This window comes from Drosophila gunungcola (genome assembly GCF_025200985.1).
Source record: "Drosophila gunungcola strain Sukarami chromosome 3L unlocalized genomic scaffold, Dgunungcola_SK_2 000003F, whole genome shotgun sequence".
Classification (NCBI taxonomy): domain Eukaryota; kingdom Metazoa; phylum Arthropoda; class Insecta; order Diptera; family Drosophilidae; genus Drosophila; species Drosophila gunungcola.
Window position 1 is genome coordinate 6,268,813 of NW_026453179.1, and position 15,802 is coordinate 6,284,614.

The 15,802-nt window shown below is 41.6% G+C and overlaps 1 protein-coding gene across 1 annotated transcript in view; it reads right to left on the minus strand.

Annotated features, from left to right (window-relative positions):
• The window catches only part of LOC128258821 (ankyrin-2), a 61,215-nt gene that overhangs the window by 39,725 nt on the left and 5,688 nt on the right, over nt 1-15,802 (minus strand). Inside the window, 11 exon segments of the mRNA XM_052990723.1 lie at nt 4-842; nt 909-1,068; nt 4,245-4,449; nt 6,077-6,288; nt 6,353-6,759; nt 7,279-7,561; nt 8,895-9,822; nt 10,178-10,381; nt 11,088-11,852; nt 12,347-12,799; nt 12,864-12,965. Coding sequence (XP_052846683.1) covers nt 4-842; nt 909-1,068; nt 4,245-4,449; nt 6,077-6,288; nt 6,353-6,759; nt 7,279-7,561; nt 8,895-9,822; nt 10,178-10,381; nt 11,088-11,852; nt 12,347-12,799; nt 12,864-12,965 — 4,558 coding nt within the window.

Below are 15,802 nucleotides of genomic sequence, written 5' to 3' on the forward strand. Positions count from 1 at the left end.
TACTTTCTTTGCGAACCAGCTCCTCCACGGATTCCGAGTTTTTCATGATATCCGTTTCGTCAAACTCCCGTGAATGGGATAGTCGTCCACTCTTGCACTTTTTCATAATATCGTCTCGTCCTATGTCCTTAAGAGCCGTTTCCAGTGACAGGATATCGTAGTTGGGCTTGTCCTTATACAGGCGGATCATGCTCTGCGCCTGCCTGGCAATACTGTCGGTGTTCTGGTTAATAATCTCGTCAATTTCCTCCGCATTAATGCCAATTTCAGGGGCCAGCTGAATCCAATCTTTACCCAACAGGTTTGAGAGATCAACGATGCGGATGTCCCCAATGTAATGGTCATTTTGATGTTTGCTCAAACTGAACATTGAGGTCCTGTAGGCGGAGGTGACACGGTCCGAGAAAGCTGTAGTTGAGTCCGGAATTACAGCCTCCGGAAGTACGATGTTCAGGATGCAAATGGGCTGTTGCGGGGGCTCGCCCTTGGCCACCTTCGGCTCTTTCATGAACAGTGTGCGCCCCACTATATCAGCATGCTGGTCTTTGACTCGCACAGTGAAGGGCAGGCGGTTCTCTCGGAAGGCCTTGAATTGCAGCTGCAACTGGTCGCCCGATTTTGTAACGGGTACCAGGTTGCCGGCCATTTCGATGTACTGCGGCTTGCCCTCAAGGACCTCCACATCGCGGCTCTTGGCCACTTCCGTGTAGAGCTCGTGCTTCTCGAGTGTTTTATCCTCGCGATCGTCGGTCATGCAGAAGACGCGGAGACGGGCCTCAAAAGGTTCGATCTTCTTGGCGAACACCACAAACTTGGCAATGAACGGCACGTGAATTACTTCCCTAGATTCAGAGAATAATATATTATAGGTATATGATTCTTGTAAAATTTTAAGTCCAACCACTCACTTGTACAGCTCGGTGGCCATTTTGGTGGCGTCCGAAATATTGCGACAATCCATCAGCCAGAAACGAGCAGATACAGTAGTCGTAAAGGAGACACAGTCGTTGACAAAAGTCAGGGGCGTGGAACCGGTAACATCCTCCCATTGAGCACGGGATGGTCCACCTGGCGATGGATTAGTAGATAGAAGACGGAAAAGGGAAACGATCAATTACGAGACTGACAGGTTGCACAATGGGCTTTACGTATAGACTACATATATGTATGTAAAAACTCTTGAAAAACTCTACTGTTGTCTCATTAGCAGATTAATATTGAATTGAATTCCAAAATTGTTAAACTAATTTCACAAACGAAACCATAAACATAACACAAAACTTGTTCAGAGAGAATTACGATTGTGTGTGTTAATTACAAAGCAATTAGATGGAATAGGATTGAAAAGTATTAATGTATATAGTTTATGGTATAGTATTAAAATCGTATTTAGCGATAAGTATTAGGAATATTGTTATCTGTGACATGGTATGAATGTAGTGATATGTGGCGTCTTTTGACTGTATAGAGTGATGTGTTTTGTGGAGTGTGTGAGTTGATGAGTTGATGAGGCACTTTGATTTCAAGCATATATTTGGTTAATTTGGTTGGGCTGTAGCATTTACAGAGGTATGAGTACTAAGGTACTTGTTGCGCTTACTCGAAGCCATTTTGAAATAACATGCTTAATATTTTAGAAAAACGTATTTTTGGGTTTCTCTTGAATGAAAAATAAGTGAGCGCGTCACGTGTTTCTTGTTGTAAATGTGTTCAAATCAACGGAAATCCCAACGAAACAGAATCAAAAACCAAATCATAAAAACATAAACTAAACTAAATAAGAATGTTAAAAATATTCGGAAACTTGAAAATACATTTTATATGTTTATATTTGTATGGTACATTAACAAAACACCGTTTGTAATAGGATTTATTGAGCTTGCCATAGGATTCGATTGACTATAGTTTCTTCTTCAATAGTTGACATTTATTCGGTTTCAGAAAAGTTCTCTTTGGTGCCACAAACAGTCGAAATTCAAAATTGATCATTCACATTTGGTTTATTTTTTGGAAAACAGTCGTGTACATAATACCATTCTGCTTTGTTTTATACGAAATAATAGAAACCAACACAAAAATTAAAAGCTCAATAAACAACAGATAAATAAACTACAATCAGGTGCACGGCATTCCAACCGAAAAATGTATACATATAAAACAAAAAGCTTGAGAGCCTTAACAAGATGATATGTAAGTATGGAACAAGAATAAGAGACGAATTTTTAATTGAAACAACTGAAGAGATTAAAGTATTCTGGCACAATCTGGTGGCCTCGCTTTAAATACGGTTCAATGGCCCAAAGAGCAACTTTAGTTGGCGTTTAGTTTAGCTTACAAAACCTACAAACTCTTTAATGAAATTGTGCAGTTTAGTTATATATAATTGGCAATAAACCGCGTGCAGTCAGAAAATCGCTTAGGTAGTTCATATTATTGTATGTTAGAGGGGGAGAGGTTAGACAGAGAGAAAGAGAAGGCGGCAAAGACATTTGCATGACAAGCTTAAGGTTCGTAAAGGTAAATTGGAAAGTTTGCTTACTTCAAAAACTAAGCTGCTTTGAGCTGGAAGCATTATCTTGGCATAGAGAACATTGCCAATCGAGTGGGGTCTTTAGCAGGCCCCACCAAACAGAAAGTTAGCCCTGAGCATCTGGTACAGTAAACCCAAAGACGCAGCGCAACCCGAATTTAAGCAAAGAATTAAGAAAAACGGAGGAAATTATCGGGGCAACTGAAAAACAAATAACTCAACGAAACTCAGAAAAAACAAGGACTTAAGACATAGAAGTTGAAAAATTAATTGTTTGAAATATTTGCAATAGTTTCTTAACAAGAGAATTTATCATAAACAAAATATGCAGAATTTTAAAAATTTTTTTGTCAAATTTTCTTCTTGGAATTTGTTGTTTGCCTTATTTTGCAACACAATAATATTATCATTTGTATTACTATTTTTTTTGTTTTTTATTTGGCATAGAACGAAACAACTAAATATGAACAAATAACGATTTTATTTTGTAAACAGTTTCAATTTGAAACTTCATACATGTTTGTGAATTTCTGAATTTTTGTATTATTTATTTTAGTATTTGTGACGTTTGAGTCAGTTTTAGTTACCTTTTAGAGACCTTTTCCGAAACACACCTTCAATGGATTGAGAAAACAGAACGGAATGCGTGCACACGTATGCAATGACGCATTAGTACGAAATTATAGAACAATTAAATAGGTTTTCGATCAAGAATTGAATTGAAGTTTGTTTTGTTTGGGTTTGTTTTTGCTCAACACGAAATCGAAATACAAATCGAAATCATTGAAAATCATCAGAACGAACTAAAGCGGTAACGAACGCAAATCGAACAAAGGGTAACGGAACGAACACCGTTTTTGGCACAATGAAGAGACACACTGAACATGACACTGATCTGGGTTGGGATCGAGTAAAAGTACGAGATATAGGTGTGGATTATCTGTATCTGTATCTGTGGCTGTATCTTTTTTCTGTGTTGTGTGTGGGTGTCGTTGATGTATGAGCGTATCGAAGGTGAGGGTGGCAAATGCTCTACAACTGGCTAGAGTTCCAAAGGAGTTACGATAGGATACGATACGATATGATGCGGGATACTGCCGGAACAACCCGTTCGAACAACTTATGTTTACTCATCTACTACACAGACACAAGCACAATGTTTCAGATCGGATCGGATGGGACCTACCAACGAATGCCTTTCAATTCAATTTCATTATCATTACAATTTCAATGTGGGATCTCTCCCCAGAGTTTTTTACTTTAAATTTGTTCAATTCCACTGTACATATTGAATATAGTATATATATGGCACGTATGGTATATATAAAGTACTACGTTTTAGCACATGAGATACTGTATTCTAAATGTTATAGACAACCAAATTGAACAACGGAAGCACGTACAAAACTCAACTCAACGAAAGCATATATAGTTACACTTAAGAAATCATAAACAGGAATGAAGTAAATGAAGGCCTGAGACAGAGGTATATAGAGATAAGAGAGGAAGAGAGGAATAGGAAGGGGGTATCAAGTAGGATCAGAAATACTCAAAAAACATCAACTAACGTAATGAAAATGTAAGTGGATATACTCGTAATAGTCATAATGGTAATTAGTAATTGGTAATAATAACTGCTTGGATCACATCGTACAAACAACACAAAATACCGGCTCTTAACGGGCGGTTCGTTAGTGGATCGGCTTCAACTTACCTGTAATCGAGCAGAGCAGTCGCAGGGTGGGCGTGTTGCCCGAGTACTGATTGATCATCCCCTGGCTGTGAGCCTTGGGGGCGGGCATGCTGAGGGTGATGGCCTTGTGGAATTTACGGCGACGTGGCTCGACCGTAACAATGGGCGATACGGCCACGCCGCGCCCCAGAAGCTTGGCGGTGAGATCGGGATCCACCGGCTGGGCCTAGAACGAGTGTAACGGATTTCGATTGGCGCTATAGACAAAAATCGATTTACCGGCCACGCTTACACGCTTACATTACACAGTCATGAGGTGAACCAAAAGGAAACTTAACCAAAACTGACAAACAAAAGTATATATACGAAATATGCGCTTCTTGTCCGTCATACGGAAATGAATAAAACAAATAAAATGAAATGAGTCTTGGGCTAAATGGTGAACATTCTCGATTCGATTACACTTTGTTTTCAGTTTTTGTGTTTCTGTACAATGCTTATTGGTTGGATGTTTATGCATATAGTTTTCATGGTTGGTTGTATTGAGCAATTGCATGTTTCAGTTAAATTACAGCATAAGTTAACTACAAACGATAACAATGTTCGAGCCCATTTATGTCCCAATAAATTTAGTTATCAAAAAAACTCTGTCTACAACTGAAGAACTAGAAAGGGAACGCAAAACTTTATACAATGTACAAAACTTAAAGGAAAATAAACATTTTTATATGTAGAAAGAAGTTTACAGATATCAGATAAATGCAAATAAAACGTGCGAAACTTTTAACTCATGAGTGGGGCCATTATAAAATCGTTTTTTGCTTACGGCATGGCTAAAATGTTACAACTTCGTTAGGCACTCCAAACCGGACCCAATTGTAACTCTCTGTGAAAACTATTTTCACCTCTTCTCATTTATTTTTTGAAAAAGCAATTGAATGAAAAAGTAATTAAATGAAAAGTAATTAAAACATTTTCATTGGCATAAATTTTTTTTCGAACTAAATTTATTGGGTAGTACTGCATTTCAGAGAACTTGTAAGTATAATCTTATGCATAAGTAGATAATAATCATAAATAATGTATGAATAGTTAAGAGTAGTTAGCATATAGGTAAATGTATCATAATATTCGATATAAGATATTCATATGTCTTATCAAGTTGGACAGTTGTTTTTGCTCTTGCTGTTTATAAGCTTCACGAAGTTCTGCGATCTGACAGACTTCGCTTGATCCATGATCAAATTGAATCGGTTCATATAATTGTATTATTGTATGTCACTGTTTTGCATAGCATTTCTGACTAGGTTAGCATGGGGATACCGATTAAACAATGGCTCCATAAGCTTAGTGACGTAAAGTTATTAAGTGTGTCTAAATATAATCAAACAAAGTGCACATATTTCATACGAGAAATAACATTTGGAAATGTCAACTCCAAAGCTCGTTTACAATGGTTTAGGTTTGGGGAGAATCATTCCATTCTGACCATTGTAAATTAACTTTGGAATTTTGTATCTACCATACTTCGCTACAAAGGTTTAAGGGCGGGTTAACATAGATGGTTATTAGTTACTGGTTATAGGAGTACTGGTTATAAATGCTCATTTTCATAATGGAAAACATTTTTTGCATTCTTTTTTGATATTCTTTGGGGAAGTTGTAGATTAAATGCTCGAGTATATATGCTGACCGATAAATAATTTGAATTTTTCTTTCGTTTAAGTACAGATTTAAGTGGCCTGTTTGGTTTACCAGATGAGCGAGAAGCGCTTCTTCTTGGGCACATGATTGACGCTTATTTTGCGCAATTTCTCAGGCGCAACGCCCTTGCGCGGTTTAAAGAGGTTTACCTGTAAGCCAACTTTGATCTTCTTGGTGAGGGCTCCCTGTGGGAAGACGGCCTGCACCTGTGGCACCACTGTGCTGGACACCATGCCGCCCTCGGGCCCAATGGCATGTACCTCCTGGCGTATACGCGATACCACGGCGAAGTACTGAGGGAAGTCGTAGGTGACAAAGCGACAGACATGGTTGCCAGCCTGCTCCTCCAGTTGGGTAATTTCTGCAACAAAAAACTCCAGTTATAGACCAGTGAAAAGCTGAGAACATCCCTACCCCCCACTCACCCTCTGGCTCGAAACACTGCTGCAGGACATCGTGGATAATCTCCTCGGAGTTATCGATGGTGTGCTCCCGCCATGTTTCACCGTTGTCCGAGCGCAGGATAATGATCTCGCGCTCCTTGCCACGCAGCGAGGCGAAATGTGGCACCTCCATGACCACCGGCCCAATGAACTTGGTGGAGCAAGGGCCCAGTTCCAGGACACGACTGGCCAGAGCCTCGCCCTCCATCAGTTGAGGGGGATGCATGGTGCGCTGCGGTTTCACATAGCGACAGGTGACCCTAGTTGGCTGACAGGTGGATCGGGAGGGAATGATCATCCGGACGCCACTGTGCCGACAGCCACGCATGGCTCCTCCACGGGCATCGACCAGGAAGGACACCAGGAAGCTCTTCCAGCTCAGTTTGCGACTACAAAGAAACCGACAATTAAGTAAAGATGGGACTTGTTACTTGATTCGACTTAAAAAATTAAATAAATGAAACAAAGCCCTACAACGAAACAGACACTTTTAAACGATATATTAAAATAGTTAGAGAAGTCGACTTAAAGTGAACTTGTGTCATACTTAGAATTAAACTGAAATTCGGTTATTGTGGTGTTTTCCAGTCTTGGAAGTAGTTCTAGATTAATAAATAATCCCAGAAGGCAATTATATATTTTATCTAGTTATTTCTAAAAGTAATTAGTTACAAGCTTGGAAGTTAAAAAAATATTTTTTATAAAAGATACTTCAAAAAGTATCGTTGAACACCGCACGAATATGTGCATGTTCGGCTTTGTTTCCTGTTAAATATAGGTCATCACTTTTTGGAAAGAAATTACTTTTCACAAGAACTTGAAAACTCCGGAGCACATGAAATCTTAATCATAGTTTCGAAAAATCACAAAACCAAAATTAAATGGTATGGCTCACAACAATAACTCACCCCACATGCGGCGGCTCATCGTGTCCAGATCCATTGGCAATGTACACCCCATCCACGGTGGCCTTGGGCGAACTGCCGTAGACCTGGGCCTTGTGCGGACTGATCACCTCCTCGCCGATGGTCGGCGGCACTCCAGAGGCATACTCGGTGCTCTGGGTCATCCGGTTGGAGTCCATGCGCTCATCGCGGGTCACATCGATCGGGAGCGAGTCGTCGCCTAGGGATTTCATTTCATCAACGGTCAAATAGCGGTATGGTTGGTCTGATAGCATATTGTCTTCGCCTAGAGTTTTGATTCGATTTCGATGCGTTTCGAGGGCATTCCGCAGCATTTGCATTTTGTTTAAGCACAAGACAGTCCAATTGGCCATATAGCGTTGTAGTTGTTGTTATTATTTTGAATTATTGTTGTTGTTTGGTGGTATTGTTGTTGTTTAAGTGTTGGAATTGTTGTTGGTTGGTTGGTTGGTATTGTCGAATTGCAGATGAGAGCGCAGTGCATTGAAAATAGAAGAATGCAAATGAGTTTGATTTTAGTTACAAAATTTCGTCAGTTTTACATGCTTCATTTTATAATCGGTATAATAAATATATATATATATAAGGGTGATATAAAGCTAGCATGACCATTAAATAGGAGCATATAACATGGATACGATAATAGTGGTGGTATAGATAAAGACACAGAAGAGTACATTTTTTCATGCCGCGACTTCAAGCGAATTCGGGTTCAAATTATCTCAGCCTAAACTCTGACAACCCGGACAAAAGTCTCTATGTTTCTGGAAGCTAATTAGACTATTAAAAAGCTTCTAAGAGCTATTTGATAGGCTTGATTTATATGGCATTTTTGTTTAGACTCCTACCTAATTATTTTTTTCAAAATCTTTTCCAAAAACATTGAATATTAATATACGGCTATAGTTTATAAATTATTATAAATATTTCCTGCTGTAAAAGGGTTCCGCTGACTAATATAGATTTTTAGTACAAATATCTACAAACAAATATTATACAAATATTGCAATATATCATTTTCTCCTATTAATTGATATTGGTCATTATTTTTTAAAGTTTAAGTAGAGTTTAAAGTCTTCCCTCCATCGCCCAATTACAACGTCAAGAAAATAGTTTACATTTATACATTTTAGGCCCATATAAAGTGCCAGGAGAACGCCAAACTTTGGTGGACATTTCATTAAGCCAATCATGTTTTAATCACAGCCAATTAGTGCACTTGATAACGGCCAGCACTTAAGATAGGAATACGAATACGAGTATACGGATACGGTTACGGATACGGATACGGATACGGATAGGGGGTTTCCAAGTGGCCCTGGTCACTTACTGGAGACACAGAGTTTGTCGCCCTGGTAGTACGGCAGATAGATCGGGCCAATGCCGTACTCGTAGCCAGCGTCCAGTTGCCAGTTAGTGTCACCTGACACACACATGAAAGAGCGGGGATTCACTTAGGACTATCGTAAACTATATAATCTATGGGTGGTGCTCAGTGTCTGTGTGCTGGCTGACTAGCTGGGCAGTGATCTTGTGATCTTATGATCTTGTGGCTTATGGTTAGGGTTTTTGGATGGGTGTATGTGGGGTGTACGTACCGCCCTCTTCCTCGGAGTCGGACATGAATGACTCGTGCATGGCCTCTGGAGCCACCACGCGGTACTTCTCCTCGGTTTGGGCCGGAGCCGTGGCGGCCTCGTCCTCCTTGGTGATGGTCTTGAGCGAGTCCAGGACACTGATGTAGCCCAACTTGCGGGCAATGTGCAACGGTGTCTGCCCATTGACCGTCTGGGCATTGGCATTGGCCTTGTGCTCCAGCAGGAGGTTCACAATGTGGCAATGACCCTGCTGGGCGGTCTGATGCAGCGGTGTGTACCCAATCGAGGTGGCCGCATCCACATTGGCTCCGTTCTGCAGCAAGAAGCGCACCATGTTGGCCTGTCCAAAGTGCGAGGCCACATGCAAGGGCGTGTAGCCGGCCTTGGTGGCCATGTCGATGTTGGCGCCATTCTTCTCCAGGATCTCGGCCACATTCACGTTGTCCTCCTGGGCACACAGGTGCATGGGTGTTAGGCCATTCTTGGCCGGATGGTTGACGGCGGCCTTGTGCTCGATCAGCAGATTGGAGATCTCGGCATGGCCCTCCTGGCTGCTCAAATGGAGGGGCGTGAATCCGGCCTTGCTCTCGGCATTGGCCAGAGCGCCATATTCCAACAGGGTGGTGGCTATGTCCATCTGGTTCTTCCTGGCCGCAATGTGGAGTGGTGTGTGTCCGTTCTTGGCCGTGGCATGTGGACTGGCTCCCTTCTCCAGGAGCAACAACGCCACCTGCTGGTTGTTGTAGTGACAGGCCACATGCAACGGGGTGACTCCATTCTTGCCCTGGGCGTCCACGTCCGCCTCCTTTTGGAGCAGCAACTGGGCCACCTTGATGTGTCCGTATTTGGCCGTCAAGTGCAGAGGAGTGAATCCCTTCTTGGTGGCGGCATCCAAGGCGGCGCCGTTCTCAATTAGCACAGCGGCCACCTGCAGGAGGTTACAACAAAGTCACACACATGAATACGATTGCCAGGCAATCCCACTAAGCTACGTGCCAAAAATCAAATTACCAAAATGTTTCGTAACAAATCATAATATCAAATATGTACTAAAAAAAATAAGAGTTGCAACATTTATTCAAAAACAAAACGCCAAAAATACAACAACACAAGAGCTAAACAGACAACTCATAATACCGATACAATTACAAAAACCAAAACCAAAAGGTCGATTGAAAAACTTAAAATCAAATGAAAAACTCCTGATGGCGTATCCAAAACAACTGCATCAGGTAAACGGTGTCGATGTGGTCGGTGATCTTTTTCGCAATCAGCTCTTTTACCTCGTCCTGGCCCTCCTTGGCGGCGATATGGAGTGCCGTGTACATGTCCTTGGTGGTGGCGTCCACCTGGGCGCCATGCTGCAGCAGCAGCATCACGATGTCCACGTTTCCCAACCGCGAGGCGATGTGCAGCGGCGTCTGCTGCTCGCGGGCACGGGCGTCCACCTGGGCGCCATTGCGCAGCAGGATGCGAATGATGTCGGTCTGGAAGAGGTCATGTGGAGTACAAAAGAGAGTTACATTTCTACAGAGGTAAGTATTAAGTCCTTAGATCGTTAGACCGAATTTAGGTTCATGTCGTGCTCATTAAAAGGATTTTTGTCTTATATTTGAAGAGTGTTGTATATTTTTGGTGCATTGTCGTCTGCAAGGTTTTTATTTTATATATCTTTTCGCAGTCGTCTTAGCTTATGTTTTCAAAGATCAAGATTAAACCTCGCGTATAGATCGGACGGCAAAATGTTTATAATTTGTATATCTATATTTACGATTTCCACTACTCAAATGTATATTTTATAGGAGGACAATTTAAGCTCGAAAATTTGATTTCTAAATCAATTTTCTTAATACCCATATTGTGTACAAGAGAAGCTTTGTATAGAGTATGTTATCCAAATAGACAGAAACGATCTGGCGAAATGAATTACAAAGAAGTTTATATATTATGTTAATTATAAATAAAGGATAAAACTGGCCTTATGCTCCATTACGGACATAAATAATCAAAATATTTGCTGTTTTATCGTTGTATTACTTCAAATCTAAATAGTAAAAAAAATGTGTATAAATTAAAACTACTTTGAATGATTTAAATTCAGTAGACGGATCCCAAAAGGTTTCAATTCATTTAATTATTAATTTATCTTAAAGAACACTAATTGCTTTAAGCCATCATTAAATCCTGACTCACCTGGTTGGCTCTGGCGGCCAGATGGAGTGGTGTCTCACCGCGCACAGTGGGCACATCGGGACTGGCATCGTGCTGTAGCAGATAGATGACGATGTTCATGCAGCCCATGAAGGCGGCCACGTGGAGCGGAGTAAGCCCACTCTCCGTGGTGGCACTTATGCTGGCCCCATGCCGCAGGAGCAGCTCCACCACCTTCAAGCGGTTCTTCTTGCAGGCAATGTGCAGCGGAGTGAATCCATTCAAGGCCCTTGCATTGGCGTCCGCATTCCGGTCCAGGAGAAGTTTGGCCACTCTCACGTGACCACAGTGGGCGGCCACATGAAGGGCGGTCAGGTAATCCACGGTTACCTCGTCGACGGGAGCACGATGGTACAACAGGATGCGGGCGGCATCCACATGCTCACCCTGGGCGGCCATATGGAGGGGTGCCAATCCGTTTTTGGTCTTGGCGCTGATGGGAGCTCCCCGCTCGAGCAGCATGTCCACCACCTGCTCGTGACCCGAACGAGCGGCACAATGGAGCGGAGTGAGTCCGTCCCGGGTCTTCGCCTCGATGTTACCACCCTTCTCCAGCAGCAGGGACACCATATTGGTCTTGCCCCACTTGGCGGCCACGTGCAGTGGACTGATGTTGTGCTTCGCCGAGTAGTTCACATCGGCGCCCTTCTGGATGAGCAGGTTGGCGATGTTCTGGTTGCCATAATGAGAAGCGATGTGCAGCGGGGTGAAACCCGACTTGGAAGTTACGTCCGGATTGTGGTCATTCTGAAAGAGCCAAATTGGATAAAATTTCGTTATTATGGCCAATTTTATTGGATATAGCAAATTAATAAAGTTTTCATATAACAGAATTTTTAACTTTGTAAGTTTCAAAACTTATTGAAAAAATATCTCCTATTTTATTTAATTTTTGTTTTATTTTTAAAACTGAGAGTCATATTTGCACGAATAAATTTTCTTTCTAATAGAATGTTTTTCATTAGCAATAATGATATTAATGTTAAAAACTTCATTTTTTTTTATAATATTATGCTAATAAATCTTCAAAACTTGTAATTCCAAAATTGTAACAACCATTTCCAAACTTTTTGTCTTGGATGCAATATTAAGATAAATAATCAATTTTATCTCAAGGACTAGAAATTCTACAGATGAGGAGGAAAAAAAATTATAAATAAGTTTTTTATTTTTTTCGTCCTCATGAGAAGTAAATTAACAGTAGACTAACTAAGCATAAGCATTGCTTGCAGAATACTCACATCCAGGAGCAGAGTGGCAGCCTTGACATCGTCCTTTTTGGCGGCAATGTGCAGTGCTGGAAGTCTAACCTTTCCCCGGGTGTCGCTCTCGAGGAGCACGGCCACCACTTTGTCGTGTCCCTGCTGCATGGCCACTGCCAGCGGAGTGAAGCCATCCTCGGTGGCCAGACTCTGGTTGGCGCCGTTGGACAGAAGCAGACGCACCACCGCATCGTGGTTCTCCTGGGCGGCCATGTAGAGGGGTGTGAATCCGTTCTGGGATTGCACATTTACGGAGGCATTGTGCTCCAGCAGCAGCTTCACCACCTCCTCCTGTCCGGCCAGCGAGGCGATGTGGAGAGCGGTGTTGCCCTTCTTGGTGGCACTGTCCACAATCGCCCCACGACGCAGCAGCTCCGAGACGACGTGAATGTGGCCATCCTTGGAGGCCAGATGGAGGGCGTTTAGACCGTTCTAGGGGGGAAATCATGGGATTAGTTAGGGCATCAGTTTGCACTACAATTTCTTAATGACTCACCGCATTGCTGGTGTTAATGTCAATGTTGTTCTTCAAATGCTCGAGCACTCGCTCCAGATTTCCGGCGCGAGCTGCACGCAGGAAGGAAGTGTTTCCATCGCCCTAAAATAAAAATGTAATTGTTAAGTTAAAATCGAAACCAAACAAGAAAAACTAGATAAGTAAGTCTTAAGTTAAAACATTCAATTTTTTTGAAAAGTTACCTTATATTTTATAGAAGTTATCAAAGGGTATTGATACACAAAAATATTAAAAATAGAACGCATGTCAATACACGTATCACAAAAAAAATACAATATTTGTGTTAATTGTATTTATTTAATAATTAAATTAAATAATACTACTTTCGTTTAAACTTTAGTATTATAGTCATTTTCCTGATTTATCGCTTGAAAAATGCGAAAAGCAACATTAAGGTCTTAAGCTGAAAATTGCGTTTATTTTTGCTCAGGTATCAAATGGGGCAAAGGTCAACTAGAAAAAATTGCATGTCGGCTTATCAACCGCAATGCAATATATCTTTTCCAGGTGGAAACCAGTCTGGGAAAACTTTACATCTGCTTTTTATTTAGTTGCGTGTCGGATGCGTATTCATCACCTGACGGGTGGGTGGTCATAAAAGAGGAGGGGATTGTGTGCACTTGGGGTTCTATTGATCGTTGCTAGGTTGCGCAACTCCAAGTTTGGTGCCCCTACTAAGTGGAGTGGAATAGGATTTTATAGTTATTATGCACCTGCTCGTTGCCTCAAGTTCAACCCACGACGGTCAAGGCGAGGGGTCACCGGCGCTTTTCCGGCTTTTGGCGCAGGTGTACGGGTTGTTCGGTCTAATGGCCAACGCCCACCCACTGAAAAGAAAAAACCCACCCACCCACACAGCGGAGCTCAGCTGTCGATGGTGGTTTTGTTTATGTTTTTCTCCCCCAACGCTCGCCAGGGTTTTCGATATCGAAAATGACGTCATGTCGCGTTTTCAAACTGCAACTGGAAGTCGGCAAATCGGAAATTTTCGCACTGGAAGGGAGCGAAACTCGCTGGAGAGTGACCGCAGCTCAGACACCCGCCAGACCCGCTTCCTGAGCGTTAATACCCCTCCATGTCCGCCCACTCCAATGCACCACCCACACCCACATCCGTTCATCCACCCATCTACCGTACTTTGGCAAACAAGGAAATGTGTGAAGGATATACACAAGCGGACAAAAAAGAAAACTCATTTCACATGCCATGGGCATACATACGAATTCAAAAGGAGCTTGTTTGCCCCGACTGCTTCCTGAACTCTGTTTGCTCGACTGCACATGGAAAATATATTAGCAAGTGTTAATGTTGTTATTGATTTTCGCCATATTGAAACAGTTTTTACTGCAAGGGAGTAATTGTGTACAAGTTGTACTTCTTTGAAGCAAATTTATAAATGTTCATTAACACAGTTATGGCATTGCAATGAAAGAGTTGGAAAACTTCAATTCTAATATTTGTTATTAAATTATTATTAACTAAAAAAAATGCATATGTTATTATACTGTTTTCTTATATGTACTCGTTTAAATGACTTCAATATATACAATACCAATATTAAGTAAATATTAACAAAGAATTTGAAAAGCACCAAATAGTAAACACGTATTCTATTCTATGATTCAATTAACAACTTTCAAAATTTACCTAAGCCCATTTTTCGATTAACATTTCATTATTTTCTTTTATTGTTTGATTCCTACATGATTTTTCATATAATTTATAGTATTATTTTATGGCATAGCTGATGAGGACAAACAGAAATTGAGATACATTTCTCTCCCTGTATGGTGAGGTGATTCCCAGACGTGTTCCGAAAGTTCAAAGGTTCTTGGGCTCGGCCTCGCTCCCCGTTTTCGTCATTGTATAACGAGGGGCTCAACTCGGGCAAATTGAGTGCTCGTCTAAAGGAGTTTCGCCTTGAAGAGTATTTGCTTTGAACTTGTGTGGCCAAGTTGGTACTTGGCAACGAGCTTTACGCCTAATCGAAGTCCGAGTGGCTGTCCTTACCAGGAGCAACAAACAATCTCTTAGTGCAGCAGCGCGTACCCAGATGAAAAAGTGAGTCATCTATTATGGATTTTTCCCCCATCTTGGCACGAGTGTCGCATGTCATCATTAGGCTTAACCTAAATCTCGATTACCTTACACTGCTGCCAACAATACACGCACGCACCACACCCAGTTCCGATTAAAAGGACAGTGGTGTAGTGATGGTGGTGCCAGTGTGAGCCACCACCTGGCTCGGATTGCCGTTGGTTAGTACAGCAATTATTTTTAGACCATTGTTTAGGCTTAAATGGGAATCGCCTGCAACGCCCTTAAATTAAATGGGGTATTTTAATGGAGTGAAAAATCAATAAAGTTCGTTGCCAACGAAAATAGTGTTACTACCCGGAAATTTACAAGGAAAATCATAGTTTTAACTCTTGTTACTCCTCGAAAAACCCCTTTTTACCAGATTTTTCCTCAACTTCGCTGCACTTTTTCAGCCAGACAACGAAAAATCGATAATCCGCAAAATGGACGCCAACATGGCTGCCCCCCAGAATCTTCATTCTGTGCCCGAAAAAAGAAAATCCCCACAAAATGGAAACCGAGATGAAAAATTCATTTTACCTGAGCTCCATTTTCGGTGACCATTTTTGTACGATTGTCAATGGGAAAATGTCCGCCTCGAGTTTAAGTCTCCGATTAATTGGTGTAGAGAAATTGTGTAAGCGGCGTATGTCGTCACTGCAGATTAGTCATATTTTTTCACTGGCTCTGGGACTTTTCTTCGCCGTAAGCTAAAGCGGAAAATTCGCACTGGTCGAGATTTTTGCTCGAGAACTTTTCTTTTTTATACTGAATATTTAATGCACTCCAATCGATTTTTCCTTAGACTTTATGTAAGCTATATGTACACGAGTGCATGG